The sequence below is a fragment of the Mustelus asterias genome, chromosome 21, assembly GCF_964213995.1.
Source record: "Mustelus asterias chromosome 21, sMusAst1.hap1.1, whole genome shotgun sequence".
NCBI classification, from domain to species: domain Eukaryota; kingdom Metazoa; phylum Chordata; class Chondrichthyes; order Carcharhiniformes; family Triakidae; genus Mustelus; species Mustelus asterias.
In genome coordinates, this window is record NC_135821.1 from 70,732,122 (window position 1) to 70,755,375 (window position 23,254).

The following is a 23,254-nucleotide window of genomic DNA, read 5'->3' on the forward strand; positions in this document are numbered from 1 at the left end:
AAATTTGGGCAAAGAAATGGCAGATGGAGTTCAATCCTGATAAATGCAAAGTGATGCAGTTTGGTAGAAATAATGTAGGGAGGAGCTATACGATAAATGGCAGAACCATAAAGGGTGTAGATACGCAGAGGGACCTGGGTGTGCAAGTCCACAGATCCTTGAAGGTGACGTCACAGGTGGAGAAGGTGGTGAAGAAGGCATATGGCATGCTTGCCTTTATAGGACGGGGAATAGAGTATAAAAGTTGGGGTCTGATGTTGCAGATGTATAGAACGCTGGTTCGGCCGCATTTGGAATACTGCGTCCAGTTCTGGTTGCCACACTACCAGAAGGACGTGGAGGCTTTGGAGAGAGTACAGAGGAGGTTTACCAGGATGTTGCCTGGTATGGAGGGGCTTAGTTATGAGGAGAGATTGGGTAAACTGGGGTTGTTCTCCCTGGAAAGACGGAGGATGAGGGGAGACTTAATAGAGGTGTATAAAATTATGAAAGGCATAGATAGGGTGAACGGTGGGAAGCTTTTCCCCAGGTCGGTGGTGACGTTCACGAGGGGTCATAGGTTCAAGGTGAAGGGGGGGAGGTTTAACACAGATATCAGAAGGACATATTTTACACAGAGGGTGGTGGGGGCCTGGAATGTGCTGCCAGGCAAGCTGGTGGAGGCAGACAGACTGGGAATGTTTAAGACTTATCTAGACAGCCATATGAACGGAGTGGGAATGGAGGGATACAAAAGAATGGTCTAGTTTGGACCAGGGAGCGGCGCGGGCTTGGAGGGCCGAAGGGCATGTTCCTGTGCTGTATTGTTCTTTGTTCTTTTGTTCTATTACATCAGAACTGTCTCAGGGTCAACAGAGTCGGGCATATTTGCAGAGTTCCAAGGAATAAGCGGATTGCCCATCGAAAGGTGAAACTTCCTGGGCAATTCCAAAGTAGGTCAACATATCTGGACTTTCACAGGGTCCCAAATATCTAGTCTCCCAATTGTAAGTTTAATGAATCAAACACAAAAAATGGGGAGTGATAATAAACTTACATCAGACATTGAATGTTAGTTTGGGAGTCATGAGGAGACGACTTGCTTGAATGGTACCAGGACTGAACAATTATCATTGCAAAAGAAAGCTTTTTTCCCATTTGAGCAGAGGAGGTTCTTTTTAAGATCATTTTTATCATAAGTCTTTCGAAAACGCTTTTGGATAGGTTGCATTAAAAATATTAATAGTTTGCATCTGTTTTGTGTTTGAGATTAAGCCTCACCTGTTGAATGCATTTCATGCTGTATTTCAAAAGTTTGATAAAATCCTGGTGGTCTTGCTTTATGAAAGCAAATACTTTGTACATTAACAATTTTAATCTGAACAAAGTCAGACAAGGAGGTTTCAACTTTCTAATGTGGGTTCCAGGCAATTAAAATATCTCCTCCTCTTTCTTTTTACAGTTATAACCTGCACAGGTTATAGTCCCCGTGTGCCAAATCAAGATAACTTGCTAATGTTTCCTACAAAGTAAGTTTCAATTTAAATGAGTAATGTTGGCTTTAAGTTGGTATGGTTTTCTTAATTTGACCAAACGTGACTTTTCGACCGTGGGCACATAAAACACACAAGTTTTTTCTAGGCAGTGAAGAAGACCATTGGAAACAAGCCAGTGTTTTTCATAGATCAAACCATTTTAGTTGCCTTTTTGCCATATCTCTCAATCCCTCCTCTCACATTGTCTCCCAAATCCATTCATTGTGTCAACTTCCGAGGTCTTTCCTGGTAACTTATTCCATAAGAGTGATGCTCTTTGGATGAAAAATCTTTGATCTGTTTTCCCTCGTTATGATTTTCATGCCACATACACAAGCCCTATGCTGCAGTGGACAATTTGTCCAGATAGGTATATACTGATTATAAGCTCAAAGAGGAGCTGAGATTCAACAGCCATGCAGCTCACTAAAAAAAAGTGGGGTCCTGGGGTCCGTCAGGAGGATTCTGTACTAATTGGACACGGGTGCAATAAATTTGTCACAATTAGGAATGGGAAATTAGACCAAATCAGATCCTCGATGAGTGAAAAATAATTCTTTGAACTTTCTTGCTGCTCTCAATTTTACAGCTTTTATAAATTTACAGAAAGGTTTTATTTTTGAGCGAAGGATTTTACATTTCACTCGGTTACTTCCTTTACATTTACACTTTTATTGTGAAATGGGGAGGGCAGTTTTTTCTTGGGCATTGTAAGCTTCTGTGTATTTTCTCTGCTTTTTCCCAATGACTTGATTGTATAAATTCTGAAAAATTGGATTGTTAACCTTTTATACCTTTCATACGTTAATGGGAGATTTATTTTTACGCATGTTTCCATTTTCCATGTTCTTGCCAATTAGTTGAACTCTTAAGTACTGATGGGAGGATTTCATTTTGTGAATATGCCTGGTGTCAGTTACCGATACTGCTTCCAGTATTTTACCGAGCATACACCATTGTGTAATCACTACAGGTGTTAAACATTTCAGCTAATTTTGTTTATTTCACTGATGAGAACTAAATTCATATTGGTCCATTGGCTCAGTTGTTGTCGTAATCCAGTTTTTCTTCTGACTTTTGAATCAGAAATAATTGCAACTTATCAATTTGGGAATCAGATGATTTCTACATTTTTTTGTGAGAAGCGTTTGAGCCCTTTTAATTTATTTCACACTAATCAGTCGTGGTTTAAAGATGCTTCAGACTAATCAGTTTTTAACTTTTTTAGGCCATATCCACACCTTTTTTCTCCACCAATAGTGCAAGCTTCTTATTCAGGGCAGACTCGATACCCAACCGCGCAACAATCAGCATCTTATACGACATATTCGCAACCAAGTCAGCCTTATGGACTACCTCCTTTCGGTAAGCTTTTTTGCACCTCTCTTCACAGAATGGGTGCAGCACTGTTGGCAAGTCTGCCCGTCATCCCATCATGTACATGAAATGGTTCAAAGAACATTGGATGATGCTTTGAAGAGGGTTTCTTTCAGATTGATTTATGTAACATTGGTCTTTTGGTGGGGGGGGGGGGGGGGGGGGGGGGTGTGGTTTAAGCTTAGTTGGCTGGGCGGCTGGTTGGTGACGCAAAGTGATGCCAAACAGTGTGGACACAATGCCCGTACCAACTGAGTTTATTCATGAAGGCCTGCCTCTCAACCTTGTCCCTTGTCTGAGGTGTGGTGGTGATCCTCGGATTAATCACTACCACTCAAAGCGGAGAGCAGACTATGGTCATCTGGGACTACGGCGACTTTATTGGTCTTGTCTGAAAAGGTAGCATAGAAATAATAACTGGGATCCAGTAGATTGAAACCTTGAAGCGATTTCTGTCATGATTTTCAGAACAGATCATTAACAATAGCTCAGGGGAGATTTGGTTCACATCAAATGCTTCCATTCATGTAGTTTGTTTATTCCTTTTGGTGATCTGGTTCAGTAAAAGTGCCATTAATCAACAGTTGCTATTTTAATCTCAGGTGCATTGTGGCCTGGTGTGAAAACAGAAGATGGACCACCCAGTCAGCCTGGATACCTCAGTTATAATGCCGGGTTTAGCTCAAACCAGACCAGTCCAGCACATTATGCATATCCAGTTCAAGGTAAATGTATAACACAGGCCTCAGTGTTAACCCCCCCTCAAGATGGGTGGAGGTTTACAAATTGAAAATCTTGTTTCACTGGATTTGTGCATTGTGAATGAACAAAGAACAAAGAACAGTACAGCACAGGAAACAGGCCCTTCGGCCCTCCAAGCCTGTGCCGCTCCTTGGTCCAACTAGACCAATCGTTTGTATCCCTCCATTCCCAGGCTGCTCATGTGACTATCCAGGTAAGTCTTAAACGATGTCAGCGTGCCTGCCTCCACCACCCTACTTGGCAGCGCATTCCAGGCCCCCACCACCCTCTGTGTAAAAAACGTCCCTCTGATGTCTGAGTTATACTTCGCCCCTCTCAGCTTGAGCCCGTGACCCCTCGTGATCGTCACCTCCGACCTGGGAAAAAGCTTCCCACTGTTCACCCTATCTATACCCTTCATAATCTTGTATACCTCTATTAGATCTCCCCTCATTCTCCGTCTTTCCAAGGAGAACAACCCCAGTCTACCCAATCTCTCCTCATAGCTAAGACCCTCCATACCAGGCAACATCCTGGTAAACCTTCTCTGCACTCTCTCCAATGCCTCCACGTCCTTCTGGTAGTGCGGCGACCAGAACTGGACGCAGTACTCCAAATGCGGCCTAACCAGCGTTCTATACAGCTGCATCATCAGACTCCAGCTTTTATACTCTATACCCCGTCCTATAAAGGCAAGCATACCATATGCCTTCTTCACCACCTTCTCCACCTGTGTTGCCACCTTCAAGGATTTGTGGACTTGCACACCTAGGTCCCTCTGTGTTTCTATACTCCTGATGACTCTGCCATTTATTGCATAACTCCTCCCTACATTATTTCTTCCAAAATGCATCACTTCGCATTTATCCGGATTAAATTCCATCTGCCACCTCTCCGCCCAATTTTCCAGCCTATCTATATCCTGCTGTATTGCCCGACAATGCTCTTCGCTATCCGCAATTCCAGCCATCTTTGTGTCATCCGCAAACTTGCTGATTACACCAGTTACACCTTCTTCCAAATCATTTATATGAGGGGCACAATGTTACACAGGCCTCAGTGTTAATGTGCAATTTGGATTTTTACAAGCATCTGTGTCAACTTTAGGGACTGTTGTGAGGACTTTAGTTTTTAATATTATATAAAGTTGCAGCCTTTCCTTGGGTACTTGGAGCAAGGAAAGCAGTGCACTGACATGGTTGCAATGCGAATAGTTCCCTGTGGACAGAGATCAACGTCTAACTTGACAGAATTGTTACAGTGCAGAAAGAGACCAATGGGCCTGTTGAGTCTGCGTCAGCTCTCCGAATGAGCAATTCACTGAGTTCCATTCTCCTGCCTTCTCCCTGTAACCCTGCCCATTCTTCCTTTTCAGACAACAGTCTAATTCCCTCTTGAATGCTTCAATTGAACCTGCCTCCACCACACACTCAGGCAGCGCATTCTCGACATTAACCACTTAATGTGAGGGAAAGATGTTTTTGCTTCTTTTGACAATTTCTTTAAATCTGTCCCCCCTCGTTCTCGATTCTTTCATGCGTCAGAATGGTTTCTCCCGATCTACTCTGTCCAGGCTCCTCATGATTTTGAAAACCTCTGTCAAATCTTCTCTCAGCTTTCTTTTCTCCAAGGGAAACATTCCCAACTTCTCCAATCTATCTCCGTAACTGAAGCTCCTCATCCCTGGAATCAAATGTGACTGTTTAAAAAAGGAGGTAGACAAAAGGTGGGTAGCCATAAGCTGGTTAGCTTGACTCCTGTAGCAGGGAAAATGCTTGAATCTATCATCAAGGCAGAAATAGTGAGACATCTGGATAGAAATTGTCCCATTAGGAAGACGCAGCATGGGTTCATGAAGGGAAGGTCACGTTTGACTAATTTGGTGGAATTCTTTGAGAACATTACATACGCAGTGGACAATGGAGAACCTGTGGGTGAGATGTATCCCTGGGATCATTCTGATGAATCTTTTCTGCATTCTCTCCAGTGTCTTTGCATCTTTCCTAAAGTGCAGCGTCTGGATGCAATACTCCAGCTGAGGCTGTTGGGTCACACTAAGAAATTGTTTACTAAAAACAGAATTGAAACAGCATAATCTCCAACAAGTTTTAATTTCCCACCATCAGAAGATGGATGTAGTGTCATTCTACAGAAATTTGACCATAAAACGTAGATTCTTAACCCTGAGGCAGACCACACATGCTCACTGTATATTGTAAACTTGTAACTTTCATAGGGAGCACATTTGAAAACGCTAATTTATATTGAATACTTTGGAGAGGGCCAAATTGTATCAGGCAGCCTTTTTGTTTGGCTGCAGTGTAGCCACCTTGTGGGAGTGGCTGTTCTCCTTGTTTACCACCTCCTACATTATTTCGAGGTTTTTGGTGATTTTGCAGCCAAAGCAATGATTTGTTTCATTGTGGTGCTGATGTGCTGTGAAACCTGTGGTATCAGACATAAATAACCAAAAGTGGAGAAAAAACTGAGAAAACAGGATGTTTTCCAAACTAAAAGCTGCATTTTTGTTGAGGTAGCAAAATGTCCTCAGATCCTTGTTCATTGTCTGAATCTTGCTGGCATTGTATTATTTTATTGAGGTAGAAGAGAACTGATGAATGAACCGTGGAACCTGCAAACAACCAACATCTGGTATAAAATGGTGCAGGATATGTGTTTCGATCCACTGGAAAAAGACAGGAATGCAAAGCTGTTGGAAGGAAATGCTGTTGTAACATTTGAAAGAAATGAAAAGTCCACAGAGCTGCACGTGGTAATTGAGGGTCATTCAAAAGTAAAACTTGATTGTAACAAAATTTATCAGTTTTAAAGAGTATTCGCATTCCAACCATTATTCATGTAAATTGAGTCTGTGTCTTTATATGCCCCGTTTGTGAACAGAATTCCCACTCACCTGAAGAAGGGGCTTGGAGCTCCGAAAGCTTGTGTGGCTTTTGCTACCAAATAAACCTGTTGGACTTTAACCTGGTGTTGTTAAACTTCTTACTGTGTTTACCCCAGTCCAACGCCGGCATCTCCACATCATATTTGAAGGATAGCAGAACAGGAAGTTTTTCCTCGAGAAGGATTACACCTCTGACAGTGTAGCTACCCTTGCATTGTACCCTAGCCTGACTGTGTTCATGTCCTTGAGCTGACTATGAATCTACAGCTTCTAACTCAGTAGTACAAGTACTGCTGCTTGGGCCGATAGTGGATGCTTGTGATCATCCTTCTGTGTCTTAAACTGCTGTTTGTCACTTTGGTGTAAAATTAGGAATGGAACTCTGTTGATCACATTCAAAATAAGAAGTCTAAAGGAACTTTGCGTATACGGTCTATGTTGAGTATAAGGAAATGATTCAAGAAACAATGCTATTTCATACTTGGCTTCAGAAGATTTTGGATGGCAACTTATCACTTGTGTGTAATATTCCTTCCTGTGTTCCTTTTACAGCGAGTGTTTGTGTGGATGAAACTATTATCATATTTCATTCACTACTTACTGGGTCATATGCACAAAAATTTGGAAAGGTAGGAAATGGCTTAAAGTCTTCATGTAAAGCTGATTTAATAGCAAAGTAAAGCAGGTAAAACAATGCTAAAATAAGCTTGCAATGAATTCGTTTTGAGAAGTCTATTGTACTTCCAGGTTTTATGCATAATATCTATGGAGCATTTGTTGGAAATTGCAGATAAAGTGACCCTATTAACAGAAAATGCTTTGGCTTCAGGAGAAACTTTTTTATAGAAAGAAAGATTGACTGCTGGTTCATCTGAAGTCCTGTTGGGGTCACTCTGCCTTCAGTTGCTAAAGGAAGACACATTAATGATATCTTCCGTTCCTAAAGGTGCATCAAGTTACACAAAATGAATTAAGTTAAATAATACCTTGTAAGATGCCTTTCTCTTTGCTCCAACATATTGACAGATTGTGATCTGAAAATTCTATAATGGTCATCAATTTCTCATTCTTAAACAGAAATTGATGGAATTGTGATGAAATTAGTAAATGCTCTGGTCTCCAGCTCTCTTAATTTAGACTCTCAAAGCTGAACTATACAGCTGAGCTTAACTGATAACAACAGAGCTGTGGATTACTGACAACCTACAGTTTTTTTAGACTGGGTGCAGGCAGATCCACTACCGCTTCGTTAATATTAAAATGGCACGAAGGAGAGGGACAGTTGCAGATTATAACTTGTATCGTTGCTTTTTACGTACCTGATGTGTCACATTTAAACACCACGGCCTCACAAAATATTCCTGATACTGTTTACAGTTTTACAGTATGTCCGTTTGTTACCGTAACGCAAGTTTTTTTTTAATGCCTGCTCAAATTTTCCCCTTGAATGATTGGCACTGAGTGATTGACTGCCCTATTTGGAAAGCTGGGGCCATTCATTTTCCATATGTGAACCTCGATAGGACATTGGTGTGATTTTGGTGGTGGATATTGTAGCAGACATTGTAGCTAAACCCTTTCCTGTTCTAGAGTCACTGGACACTGGTCAGGAAAAGGAACTTTGACTTCTCATTATTCCTCTCTGTGTCTTCCCGTTACACTCCAGAGACACACAAGCTGCCTGGGGTGCACCAATTATCCCTACAGCTTGTTGTCACACTGAAATTTGTAATTGTCTTTTTTAAAATCTTCTCTCAAATATGACACGGCCATGTTTTATGTGATGCCTCTGATAACTGATGTGATTACTCTGCAGGACCCAACATCAGCACTGACATTAGGACTTCGCATGGAGGAAATGATTTTTGATCTTGCTGACACGCACTTGTTCTTCAATGACTTGGAGGTAATGAATATTGATTGGTGACTAAATATTAGTATGTCGAAAGATTTACTTCAAGTCCCCATGTAAGTTTTGAAGTCAAATTTAACCGCTGGAAGTGGGATCATTTGATGAATGAAGCACAAAGGGAGAAAATCATTTGGGAAAAATGCTGCAGGTCTATTTTGTACTCACACCTTCTGCTGCAGAATGCTAAATGATGGATTAGTGCTGGTTTTTAAGTGTCTTGAGTATTCAGGTTGTGCTGAGCAAAGGCTATGCATTTTCATGGCAGATAGAGAATGAACGCTGATGGTCAATTGAAAACAAGACCTTGTCCATACTTTTGACTGATAGTCAAAACATCTTAGTCTTCCTCTCTCTATAAACATTGTATTATAGATAATTCAACTCTGAAGAGTAATCTCTTAGTAGTCTGATTTTTTCATCTGTTTCTGCAATCCAGTTCTTTTAGTTCTGTTTACACACTCGTGAGAGTAATTTGCATAGTAAGGAAGTATGTACAGAATCTCATGGGTTATTGGTGCTAAATGGCACAGGATCCATGTGATTGTCTCAGTGTTTGGCTTCTTATGTCAATGTGGAGACTACAAGTCTAAGTTTGATATTGCTGTATAATTCCATGTTCATGATTTTTGTCTTTATTCTACAGGAGTGCGATCAGGTTCATGTGGAAGATGTTGCAGCTGATGACAATGGACATGATTTAACGTAATCCATTTTATATTTCAGTTTAAAGTCCTATGCTACGTGCATTGATGTGCTATGGTAGAATGTCACATTGGTCTCCTTATTGAAGGAAGAATGTAAATGCATTGGAAGCAGTTCAGAAGGTTGACAAAACTCATACCTGGATTGGGCAGGGTGTCTCATGTAAGAAGGTTAGACAGGCCAGGCTTGTATTCACTGGAGCTCAGAAAAGTTAAAGGCGACCTGATTGAAACATTTAAGATCCTGAGAGGTCTTGAGATGGTCGGTGTGGTAAGGATATTTCCTTTTGTGGGAGAACCTAATACTTGGGGGTCACCCTTTAAAATTAAGGGGTCATTAATTTAAGACAGATGAGGAGAATTTTTTTCGTAGGGTTGTGAGTCTTTGGAACTGTCTTCCTCAAGTGGTGAAAGCAAAGTTTTTGTATATTTTTAAGGCAGAGGATGCTGGAGTCTTGATGACCAATGGGGTGAAAGGTTATCGGAGGGAGGTAGGAGTGTGGGATTGAGTTTATAATAAGATCAGCTTTGATCTTATTGAATGACGGAGCGGGCTTGAGGGGGCAAGCAGCCTACTCCTGTTCCTAATTCCTATGTTTGTATGTAATGTGAGGGTTGAAATTGATGACCATCTAAGACTGCTTCTTCACATTTTCCCCCTTTCTCTTTTACTTCAATTGTAAATCTCTCCACAAAAAGGTGAGTGGAAATCTAGAACTTGTCTCCCTGGGAAAAGCTCCAGAGGCTGGGGGTCAAGTAAAAATGTCAAATCTGGCATTGCTGATAAGGAAGAGCATTAAGAGTTATGGAACTAACTTGGATCGATGAAGTTGAGATAAAACTGAGCCATGACCTAAATGACTGACAGAACAGACTCAACTGGGATGGTGATGGCCAAGTGGTTGTATCACTAGACTATTAATCCAGAAACTCAGCTAATACCCTGGGGACCCGGATTCGAATCCCGCTGCGGCAGATATTAGAATTTGAATTCAATTAAAAAATCTGGAATTAAGAATCTACACTTGACTATGAAACCATTGTTGATTGTTGGAAAAACCCATCTGGTTCGCTAATGTCCTTTAGCAAGGAAATCTGCCATCCTTACCTGGTCTGGCCTACATGCGACTCCAGAGCCACAGCAATGTGGGTGACTCTCAACTGCCCTCGGGCAATGAGTAATGGGCAATAATTGCTGACCAGCCGACCAGCCAGCGACATCCACGTCCCACGAATGAATTAAAAACAGCTCAAGGGACTGAATGGCCGACTCCTGTTGCAATGCATCATATAGCTTTGTGTAAACTTTGTTGAGTTTAACTTTGTAAGTGTTTAATTTACATTTGAACAATATCTTGTAGGAAGCAATTTTTTCTTCTTGGTTTCAGTAACTACAACTTTGCTACTGATGGTTTTCATGGATCAGTGTCTGGTTCGAGCCTTTCCTCAGGAGGTGGTGTGCAGGGAGGTATTGATTGGATGCGAAAGCTGGCCTTTCGATATTGACGTGTGAAAGAAATGTACAACACATACAGTACAAATGTCGGAGGTAAGTTTCTTCGAACACAGTTTGAGTCGTTGCCTCGAGTTATTTCTTCACTCTGCAATAATCATTGGTAAAGAGGCTAAGAAAAGTGAGCAAATGTCACTTTAATGTTTCAACAGAGTTGCTCAACCCGGCCAACTCCTTACAGCAGTTAAGAGCCGATGTCGAAGTTTTAACTGATTCCTGGCTAGCAACTGCATTGAAATCACTGCTGCTAATTCAGTCAAGGTAGCCACATTGATTCATAGTGGACATAGAACTTCAGGTTTTGCAATTTTGTTGACTGTTTATTTCATCCTTCTGCTGCTTTCCACATCTGAACAGTGATTTGGTATTCAACTAAAAGCTCATTCCGATTTGAATAAACTCTGTTTGGAAGCGTGTTTAAGGCATAAACTGAAATTATAATTTGCTGCCATTGCATACTTGAGAAACCTTGCCTGCCAGAAATGCAGATTGGGAATTTGTGCATGTGCTGCATATAATTCTCCATCCATTATTTTGAGTGGAGAAAGTGACTGAAATCTGTCTACTGTTTCTAAGTGAGATTAATTTGAAGCTATCAATCTAGTTTCTGGTAGGCAGTTGACCCTCTGTACAAAAGAGCTCGTGTTAAAGTACTCATGACCTTGCTTGGAATGAGCGTAAGGATTGCTGACATGTAAGTGAGCAAGTTCTAAATTGTACAAGACATTGTAGCTGGCAGCCAAAATGACTGACTTCAGCTTGATGATCACGAAAAAGATTCAAAAGAAAGGGAAAAGAGGGTAATGTATGTTTAGGGAAATAAAGACTGGTTGAAGCCCTTTATTTTATTCCAGAAGGAACTGTGTTAACATCCTTGTCACCACAACACAACTCGTTCCAGCTCTGGCTAAAGTGTTGCTGTATGGACTAGGTGAAATTTTCCCTATTGAAAACATTTACAGTGCCACGAAAATAGGTAAGAGATTTTGTTTGTTTTATTTGACAGTTATTGTCTTTGGATGGTTTCTCATAGATAATCAAATTCAACTCCACTGGCACGACTAGTTATGTAATCTTTGTCAAACTTCACAAATTGTGTTGCAAAGTAACCCTGATATAAATTGGAATTGATGATTTTATTCTGATGGAAACTCAGATCATGCTTCCAAGTAGCTTCGATATGTAGAACATTTTAAGGGTGCCACTGTTGTGATAGTCACACTAGGCTGTTGAGCAAATTCTTGCTACTAATCACAACATAGGTAGAGACTTAGAAACACCCACCAGTATATTTACTTGGCTTATTGTTGGGTGGCAGGAAAATAATTATTAACAGGCAATGGTCTTCCCATGTGTCTCCTGCCCTTGTCCTTCTAGATGGTAGTGTTTGTATGTTTGGAAGCGTTGGTGAGTTCCTGCAATGCATCTTACAGATGATGCATGCTGCTGTCACTGTATATCAGTGGTGGAGCATCAGCTTGTGTGGGCCTTTTTCTGGCTCCCGATAACCTGTCCTATTGTTAGTGACTCCTGTATTAGTAATATATGACCCAATATTTTCAACATCCATCATTATATAATTGCACTTTATTCTTTGTTCTAGAATGAGTTATTTTGTAGTTAACTGGCTTATCAATACATTTGATTATCCCACAACTAGTATTATGTTCCAAAGTGTGACTGACTTAGTGAACTTTTCATCGAGTAACTCTGATCTTCCAGATGCTGTTGGAATAAGTTTTTGATAGTTGCTCAAAACTCAAAAAGGTTTTGAGTGAATTGGATCAAGTTCATTCAAAGAAATCCTAGTGTGGATAAGCGAATGCTGACTAAGGAAAGAGTGTATTTTGTTCAGACTTTCGTATAGTCTCATTATAATTGTCAATAACAATTAGTCCATCAAAGTGAACTGCAATGGACAGCCCAAACATGAACCACTCAGTTCATATTTGGGCTATGAGTTAGACTTTAATCAGACTATTGGATGTCTTGGATAGCTGCTAAATCCTGTCAGTAACTGAGTTTGGTCAATCTTAAAATGCCTCTTAATGTTTACAATGTCATGCCTAAAACTGCCGAGGATATCTGCTATGGAAATATAATGCTATTATAGGGTTTTCTATTCTCATACCTTATACTTGCTGAGCTGGGGAAGTCACTTAACAATTCTACCATCTTAACAGTTCTATCATCATGCCAATCAAGTTCACATGGGCTTGCACAGTTTGGTGTATGACTCCAAGTTGCAGGTGCTGCTGTCTTGAGTTATAGGAAGCCCAAGTGTCTATAATGCACAGCACCTGATGCATGCAGCACCTGCACTGACGATTGGTTCACATGCCAGTTGTAGGGCATATCTCATGTTCACAATGATACATGTGGTGCACATTGAGTGCTAAGATGTTGTGGTTGGAGCATTGTCCCAGCACTGGACCACAATCGTGAACAGGTTTTGACTCAATGAGGTTTGGTTCATATTCTGAATTACACCTCGTGTAATCTGCCATCCTTACCTGGCCTTGCCTACATGTGACCCCAGATCCACAACAATGAGGTTGACTCTCAAATGTGCGCTGAAATGGAGGGCAGTTAGGGATAGGCAATAATTGCTGGCCCAGCCGGTTACCCCAAATGAATTTTTAAAAATCTGAACAGATAGATGGAGCCTTGATTTATCACCAAGTACATTGCCTCACTCCATGTTGCTCCTGTGAGTGTTTTCAGCAAAGCTTCTTCAGTACAAACCGTTATTTTATTGGACGGAAGATTTGCTTGAAGCAGTTGGTCTTGAAGAGCAGGTGGAAGAAATTCTGAAGCCTGTGGCTGGGCAGTCAAATGGATAAGATGTACTTGTTTTTTTCCAGGCAAAGAAAGCTGTTTTGAGCGCATTGTGTCCAGATTTGGGAAAAAAGTTACATATGTAGTGATTGGGGATGGTCGGGATGAGGAGTATGCAGCTAAACAGGTAAGCTCAACTTGGAATGTTTTGCAGTGAATGTAAATCCTGCACGTTTGCCAAAGGTTTGATATGAAAGCAGCAGATACAATTATAACAACGCAAATAAAGGAATAAGTGTCAGAAATCAGGCAAGGATGGAATAGCTGATTGGGGTTTGGGTTCAGCTAAAGAAATGGCTGATTGTTTGAAAGTGTCGTAATGTGTGTTTTATTTGTTTGTGGAGTGGGATTTCTCTCAATGTAAGTATTTTGGTGATGGTTGTATCCTATTCATACTTTCACATGGGGTTGAACCCAACAGATCAAATCAGGTAAACTCTATTTCCACATTTCTTTTGTTCAGGACAACACCCATTTTGGAGTCAAATCCACTTGTATGCAAAATGCATTTGAAATAAATATTGCTTGAAGGTCCCAATTCCACTTTTGCTCATTTGCTGTTTTTGAATTTCTGCCAAAATTTGCTTTGAGTAACTTCCCCCAAACAACCCTGGCTTGATGTGTAAATCTGTGAGAGCTGAACGCTACCCCCAGATTGCAGGTTCCTGACCCCTGAAATGGTGCTAATCATCTCCATTGGTCTGAATAAACTGTTTCTGCCAACTTTGGTTTTTATTCATTGCTGAGTTCCTGTCAGTTTGCATGCATGCTAACTATGTGAGCTGCGAACTCAAATATTTTGTGTTAAGACATTCTCTTCCCTCAGATACAACATCCCCAAAGAAGCATTTGTTCAAAAACAGGACAGCAGTGTTTCTTGTAATGATTTTTTTTTAAAGTCCAGCAGATTGATTTGGTAGCACGAGCTTTCAGAGCACTGCCCCTTCATCAGGTGAGTGCTCCAAAAGCTCGTGCTACCAAATTATCCTGTTGACTTTAACCTGGTGTTGAGCTTCTTACTGTGCGGGTCCCAGTCCAACACCGGCATCTCCACATGATTTTTTTTTTAGAAAGCTAAAGATTAGGTCATTTTCTGGACCATCAGTGAGTGCAAAAGAAAATGACCTCTGCATGTCACAAGGGTACTTCAAAGTATTGCAGGTAAATCCAGTAACTTGTTTCCACACAGCAAGAGCCCACAAACAAAACTTGTAAAATTTTTTAAAATGCCAGTGAGGAGAAAGCCAGGATTCCTGATTCAGAGAAAGTCATAAAGGCTCCAACAGTACATACCAAAGAATAGACCTTCCCATCTCTATCCTTCAGCGATCATTGCTTAAATTTCCTTTTGTTGATATTTACAACATTGAAACAGATTATTTGGTCATAATACAGTTCCACAGAAGAATCCCATTGGAATAAATAGGGGTGGTAGGGTGGCACAGTGGTTAGCACTGTTGCATCACAGCGCCAGGGACCTGGGTTCGATTCCCGGCTTGGGTCACTGTCTGTGCGGAGTCTGCAAGTTCTCCCCGTGTCTGCGTGGGTTTCCTGCAAGTGCTCCGGTTTCCTCCCACAGTCCAAAGATGTGCAGGTTAAGTTGATTGGCCATGTTAAATTGACCCTACTGTCAGGGGATTAGCAGGGTAAGTATGTGGGGTTAAAGGAATAGAGCCTGGGTGGGATTGTGTTCAGTGCAGACTTAATGGGCCGAATGGCCTCCTCCTACACTGTCGGGATTCTATGAATCTTCAATGAATAAAGCTGCTGTGAAGTTAAAGACACCAGTTGTTTTCATGTAATCTTGCAGTTCTCTGTGCTCATTTCAGGTTGTTGCATATCACCTGATTCCACTGAGTTTGAAACACATTTTGTACGTACTATACTGGATGTTTTAAAACGAGGAGGTAACATTGAGTGAATTACAGAGATGCCTTGCCTCGGGCACAGTTTCTTACTAACTGGCTGGAGGGTTTCTGTAGAGCCATATTCAGAAAATTATATTCCATTCCTTCCAAACAACTGAATACCTGCTTTGTTACTTTGTTATATACTGTGTGGAATATTGGCTTTGGGGCTTCCTGCATCTTTATTTTCAACAATCATGATCATTAATGATCATTGAAATTAAAATTCACTTTATCCTTGAATTTCTCAGTGTGTGTGGTGTGGTGTACATCTGCTATCTTCATGCTACAACTGATGCACAACCATTGACAGATCAGCCTTGGTGGGTTAATTCTTTTGAATTGCCTTTGAAGAATATAAACTGGCATGCACTGTGTGAAATCTTTAGCCACAGCAAAGTTCATGCACTTGCATCTAATTTATTCTGAAATTTCTCTGCTGCAAACTAACCTTTCTGAATCTCACTTTTATAAACCTGATGAATAATTCTCCAGGTTAAAATGTAATGTTTCTTCAGGAGATGTTAAGCTCTGTGTCTGGAAGTTGATCACCATCTACTGGACTTCATTTAAGGATGCAAATGGGCGGCACAGTAGCACAGTGGTTAGCACTGCTGCTTCATAGTGCCAGGGACCTGGATTCGATTCCCAACTTGGGTCACTGTCTGTGTGGAGTTTGCATGTTCTCCCCATGTCTGTGTGGGTTTCCTCCGGATTCCTCCCACGTTGTGAAAGACGTGCTGGTTAGGTGCATTGACCCAAACAGGTGCTGGAGTGTGGCGACTCGGGGAATTTCACAGTAACTACATTGCAGTGTTAATGTGAGCCTTACTTGTGACTTAGACATAAACTTTACTTTAAGTGCAAGAGGTTCTGTTTTCAGGTTTGCATTGGCAAAATGCAGTTTTCAAATGGATGAGAGGAGGGAGGGAGGGAGCAAAAATAAAGTAATTCACAAAGAACCCCTTTTCTATTTGTAATCTTTATTTCAAACAGTTTACTACAATTGTCTTGTGGGGTTTAACTAAGGTTTACCTGTTACTTACGCTTCATTATATGTATACTCTTAATTCCAGCACAATATGCCATTTTGGAGAATATTGAATAATGGTGATCTGGTGATCATTGTATCAAGCTCTGGAACTGGACTACCTGTGAGCAACTGGGAAGGAGCAAGAAACTGCAACAGACGCCTTGCACCCTGTTTGAGGATGGACCACTAATTTTGTTCATAGCGATTCTTGTTTAACCCAGGACAAACCAGTTGGGACTATTGGCAGTCGAACTGTGTGAATAATCTGCTTGTTAACGCCCGGCATTAACTTAAAAACAAACACAGATACATCTAAATACACACACTCTGCTGGAATTCGAGAAGGTTAAATTGTCATTCTTTTAAAAAAAAAATCCTATTCACAGACATCAAAATGTTGAAGTGGATGTTTAAAGGAAGAAACGATCCTGTGCTGGACTATAGTCGAGCAAGTATCTGCTCCATGTTAAATGCACTGAAACCTCTGCTGGCATTAATATTGAGGCTTTGCGCAAAACATTCTTTGTTCATGGATATCCATACTTCAGCGCTCTCTACAGACCAACCCGGAGGCAACAGTGTTTTATTACTGGGAAGCTCAGCTGCGGAAATGCATTGGAGATTTATTTGACGAATATAAAGGAGCAGTTTTATCTTTATCTTTTTGTTTTCAACAGACCTTCATTTCAGCTGGGAGTCTTTTTAAGTGTAACTTTGTGTAGTTTTAAATAAACACCTTTCTCTGGTTGTATACCAATTCTGAATGTTGCCAAGGAGATACAGTGCCACTCAGTTACCAGATTGAGCCGCACACACAGCAGTGTGAACCTTTTCAGTTGAACACTAGATGGTGGCAGAGGAAGGAGATGATGTGCTGATCTCTCTCTCTTCCTCTGTCCCTCAGATGTTAAATTGCTTCTTTCTATTTCTTTTGTCACCGACGGAATCACTACATTAGCGATTTCCCGCTAGCAGCTCCACTCGGATGGTTATTTAGATGTATTTTTACAATGCTACAAGTGGACTTTGTCATCACTCTTTTTATAGTCAACCGTCCCTTAGAAAATGTCAGACTTGAGCAATTTGGATATTTGAGATGCTGATAATGTGTATTAATTCATCTCTGAATGAATAAAAAGACAGAAGAACCACAGTTGGCTGTGCCTACTGCTGTTTGTTTAAAGTATTTGCAAACTTTATTTATTCCAAACTAAATGAAGTTTTGAAAATGAATTGCCCGTTTATCTGACGCAATGTGCAGTCTGTACATTTTATCTTTCAAGTTAACTGCAACACAAGTTGAGGATAAATTGGGCCCAGTACAATGCCACAAATATTAAATGACAAGTTAGACTGCAATCCTTTCCCATGAAATTTGATTTGAATACCTTGTCTAAGAAGTGGTTTGCTTTCAGTGCATGCTGCTGTGGCCAAACTAGATCCTTTATAAATAACTCCTTGGCCTTTGTGATCATTACTGCAGCTGAGAACAAGCCATCCCTCGCCTAATTATGAAGACCATTTTACCTCTGTTAACGAAAAAAAACATTTATTTTTAGAAAAAACACAATTTCCGAACACTTGGCATCATGGTGTTTTGATAAATAAAAGACTTTAATCCTCCTGCCATAATTCACTTGAGTCTGATCGGTTAGCACCACTCTGTTTTGTAAATACTGGATGGTGTTTGTGCGTTCTTCCTTTCTGCAGTCCTACCTAACGTCCATTGTGCTTACATCAAGAGTGTTTACAAATGTCAAACACTTTCTATTGTTAACAAAAGTGGCCTGGCTACTTGCTTTGCAGAGGCAGAACTGTATAAGATGTTCCCCAGTAACAGTTATATACACTGTGATGAGAAACACGCACACCCATTTCACTGATATCTCAAAGTCAACATCTGTTTTCTTAAAAGCATTAAACCTCTTTACATAAACACTTGCACAGGAGTATTATTAAATCATTTAAATGGGGATTCGGAAAAGGGATACCTCAACCAAAAAATGTTGGAGAATCACTTGAGAGGAGGCAGTGGTGCAGTGGTATTGTCACTGGACTAGAATCCAGTGACCCAGGGTAATCCTTTGGGGACCCGGGTTTGAATCCCACCATGGCAGATGATGAAATTTGAATTCAATAAAAAAAATCTCGCATTAAAAGTCTAGTGATGACCGTGAAACCGACTGTTATAAAAACCCATCTGGTTTACTAACGTCACAAATCTGTCATCGTTACCTGGTCTGGCCTACATGTGACTCCAGACCCACAGCAATGTGGTTGAGCTGAGGGCCTAGGTAACTAAAGGTGTGGTCACCAATGATGTTGTCATTAAAATCTATTTGCATAGTGCAAACTAATCTTTTTAGATTCCACATTATAAATCAAAATGGTTTTATTTGTAGAGTCAAATTAGAAAATCAAGTTCTTAATCTGTTTGGGTTAAAAGCAAGAAAAAAAAGATTTCTTTAATCTTGGCAGTGGAGATTGGCATGTACTGTTCTGTATGATTGTTTTCCTGGTCCCTGTTCCACTTCTAGCCATTCTGTACTTCCCATTTCAGTGATGATAAATTGAGATGATGGTTTGATTCCTTACTCCAGAGTATAATGCAACAAAGGCCTGTAGGGTTAAAATAGAGATAAATCTTTCATTTCAAAAGAGTTGAAATTGCAATGCATCTTTTAAATGAATTAGCCTGAAACTTTCTGCTGTGGAAAGGAGCCCTAACTGTAGACGTGCAAGAAACTGCAGCTTTCTTCCTCATTTATATCGGCAACCGTCTGTCTATCGGGAAACGATGCACTGCACCCAGGGTGTATGTCACCTATGATTTGAACATGTAGCTGTAAAGGCTGACCCATGAGCAGCAGTCCCTTCTGCAGCTGATACAAATTAATAATGTTGGCCCGAGGTTGACTGCCATTTTCCCTTCCACAAGGTTCTCTCTTTCCTCTATCTGGTTGTTTCTTTTGTCCCATCTGCCTTTTCCTTCTTGACTGCTTGTCTCTATTGTAATACACCTTTCAAGTAATGCAGCATGACATCACTGGAATAGGAGTGTGTCATGTGATCCAGGCATGGTTTCACTGTTGCCTTTGAGCATCTGCTACTGATTAATCCAAACTTCCTGCCAATGTCTTTCTCTTCTCAGAACCCACAATATGTTTACCCAATCCCTTATGAGTGATTTGTGCCTATATATCAGGGCTGTCCAACCTTTTTGCGTGAGGGGGCATTTTTTCCCTCACTCGAGCCAATGAGTAGATTTCACTAAGATACATGAATTTCAAAGAACGTTGGGTATGAAAAAAGGAAACCACTTGCTGAGCAAAAATAAAGCAATGTCAAAGCAATAAATTGGTATATTTTTAAATGTTTCCCTCTCTTACACATGCACTTGCACGCACCCCCTGGTGGCAAATCTCTTCACTCGCTACGAGCGCCTTCTCACTCTCTCCCACAGGCACTGCAGCGCTTTCTCTCCCTTTTTCCCTCCCAAGCCTCCCTGCCCCAGCACACACACTGCTGCCAGTGATCACTGCTTATCCAATTCGAGACTTTTCTCTCCAACTTTTGCTGTTTGTGCACTCGTGCATTTGCTGTCGACGTGAACCTTTGGGCCTGTGATCGGATGCACAGACCCTTGCAGAATCTTCAACTTGCATGTTTTATCAGCATTTTGAACAGTAACCCCACACATTTACCATGGCTAATCCACCAAAGCTAGATAAGCAAATAGAGGGAAAGGAATGGAAGGATCTGTTGGTAGGTTAGATGAAGTGGGGTTGGCGAGGCTTAAGTGGTACATGAACCCTGGTATAGACCAGTTGGGCCAAATGATCAAGTTGCTGTCGTCTCCATTCTAATATATAGTATATCACCATGATGGAAACAGAGCATGGGTGCTATACGGCAACACATGGCAGCGATATTTCACCAGAGCCAACAACCTGGAGATGGTGAAGGAGCCGTGCAGGTGGAGGCTAATGGAAGAGGCCATGACTGAGATATGCCATTGGGTATATGAAGGTCTGCTGGGACAGTCAATCATCTGTGATGTCTTACCTGCAGCAGAGAAGGTCAGCATTCTGAAAATGCATTTGGCCATTTTTTTTTTCAGAAGCATTTGTTCCCCCAGCTTCTGTGTGTCCTAAATGAAGCTATTATTGTAAGGAACGACTCCGGAATGACAACAATTATTTTGGTGACCAGTAGCACGTTACAATTTCTGCTCCTAATCTTGTGCCAATTCCTATCAACATTCAACAGCAAATATAATCACTCTCCACAATCCAAAGGTCAGGTACAAATTAAATGATTGATTCCTCAGAAGTCACAAAATGTCACATTTATTTATAAAGCCAGTAAGTTTTTCGAGCAGATGAGTAGGTTGGTACCCATTGATACGTTGAAGCACTGTTTTCATTGTGATCGATCACTGTTCTAAGTTACAACTCCAGGTGCAATGGGTAGCACTGCTGCCTCACAGCATCAGGGACCCGGGTTCGATTCCCGGCTTGGGTCACTGTCTGAGTGGAGTTTGCACGTTCTCCCCGTGTCTGCATGGGTGTCCTCCGGGTGCTCCGGTTTCCTCCCACGCTCCAAAGATTTGCGGGTTAGGTTGGTTGGCCATGCAAAATTGCCCCTTAGTGTCGGGGGATCAGCAGGGTAAATATGTGGGGTTATGGGGATAGGACCTGGGTGGGATTGTTGTCAGTGCAGGCTCAATGGGCCGAATGGCTTCCTTCTGCACTGTAGGGATTCCACGATAATACTCTGTCCAAATGACTGCTCCTCATGGGTGAGAGTTGTCAGTAAATGGCATGAGTTTATTCGATTGCAAATACAATCCCAGCGAAACTTAATACTCTCCTTGTGTGATATCAGGTACATTCTGGCTCACTAAATAAATCCATGGCAGGAATTATGGCTTTCTGTTCCTGCCTCATCCCAAGAATACCAAGGGCAGTTGTGACTCAAATCCAGCTAAGATCAAATGGCTCTGCAACCTCCAGGAAGATATGGAACTATTGATCTAGCTCCTAAAATTCGCTTCTAAAACTTAACGAATGCCATGATTCAAACAGCAGTTGCCAGTGCCATCTGGTTGCTCTGCTGAATAATGTCTTGTCCATAGTCATATTGACACAGAAAGGTGGCTTTGTGGCCTCTGCTGGATCTAACAAATTAATACAACTTGAGAAATTCAGTTGCAAAATAGAAAAACAAATAACACACAATATATATTTATAAAAATTAGTACAGGTGTAAAAGTAAGAGCAGTTGATCTATTGAGGTATTAAGTGCAGGATGAGAATCTGCTGAAGGTACAGGCTTCAGGTATAGTCAGTCCATTCACGGATTGCACAGACTGAAAACCCTGCACGGATGAATCTCAAATTATCAGTAATTCTAACTAACTAAATCAGAACCATTGTGGTCCAATTAATATTAATACTTATTTTTCCCCACATTAACGCAGTGAGGTTCTCCATGATTTAAGCTACCATCACTCGCGAACATTTCAATTCCAGTATTTGTGCTTTCAATATCATATACACTGTTTGTTACGTAACTGAATGCGCGTGACCACTGTAAATGGCTGCAGTGACCTTGGTGGGAGGGAGGTTTTTTCCATTGTTGTACATAGCAAAATCATAAATGCATTCTTTAGAAATGAGGGAGTCATTTGCCACACCGTGCATTAAAGGAAATATTCCCATCCTCACATATCACTGTATTTTCACAATCTGTGAAGATATTCAGTCAGTGGTTAGCACTGCTGTCTCACAGTGCCAGGGACCCGGGTTCGATTCCCGGCTTGGGTCACTGTCTGTGCGGAGTCTGCATGTTCTCCCCATGTCTACGTGGGTTTCCTCCGGGTGCTCCGGTTTCCTCCCACAGTCTGAAAGACGTGCTGGTTAGGAGCATTGACCCGAGCAGGCGCCAGAGTGTGGCGCCTAGGGGAATTTCACAGTAACATCATTGCGGTGTTAATGTAAACCTTACTTGTGACTAATAAATAAACTTTAACTTTACTTTTTAAAAATATTTCATCTGTCACATGTAAACTGGCTACTAACTTGTTCAGTCATTGTAAAACTTTGGTTACAGTCTCCAAATTAGATACTCAATAACAACAACATGCACCCTGAGAGCTCATAATCTTTTCCCACTCCATTTTCTATTCTGCAGACATTTACTTCCTGTGGTTCTACCTCATTCAAATTGCTGCTGTTCGTATGTGAGTCTTGATCACAAATACTGGCAGGCTGGCTGACTGTGGACAACATCATAGCATAGTCCAGACTGATTTCCACCTGGTTCCCCCGCCCCCCCTCCGGTCCCCCAAATCCCAGTCCACCCTCGCCTGGCAGGGGACTGTAGCAATTGGTGGACAGAGCCCCGAACCCCTCCCCACAATTAATTTCCCCTCTCCAAGCCCACAGTGCTGTAGCCACTTATTGCGCTGCTCATAGTGTCTTGGCTACACTCAAGTGAGCCAACACGAACTAGGATCGTGCCTTGTACTTCCCCACTCAGATTTTCACTCTGTCCCATCCCAATGATCCTTACTTAATGCAATCCATTTTAGCTGCCTAATTTTGGAACTGATTGTACATTACCAGTTCTGCATTGGTACCTGAAAATAATGTATATCTCTTGGGAGCACCATGACATAAGGACGTTGTGAAGTCCTTTCTGTTTTCAATGAACTCTTAGCTGACTGCACTGTGTTAATTTTTAATAGCCCGGGCAGTAAAAATCAGTCCTTAGATTGGATATTCTCTCTAATTTCCTTTGTAAGCCATG

At 41.3% G+C, this 23,254-nt stretch overlaps 1 protein-coding gene across 1 annotated transcript; it reads left to right on the forward strand.

Moving 5' to 3' along the window:
- The first annotated feature begins 1,013 nt into the window (after positions 1-1,013).
- On the forward strand, positions 1,014-16,629 carry LOC144508909 (protein phosphatase EYA3-like). The gene is given in 13 exon segments (XM_078237122.1): positions 1,014-1,050; positions 1,442-1,508; positions 2,743-2,879; positions 3,494-3,616; positions 7,090-7,166; positions 8,354-8,443; positions 9,093-9,151; positions 10,539-10,699; positions 10,816-10,924; positions 11,518-11,639; positions 13,528-13,628; positions 16,485-16,529; positions 16,531-16,629. Coding segments are annotated over 13 exon segments (1,164 nt in total). The 3' UTR covers positions 16,567-16,629.
- Positions 16,630-23,254: the final 6,625 nt, after the last annotated feature.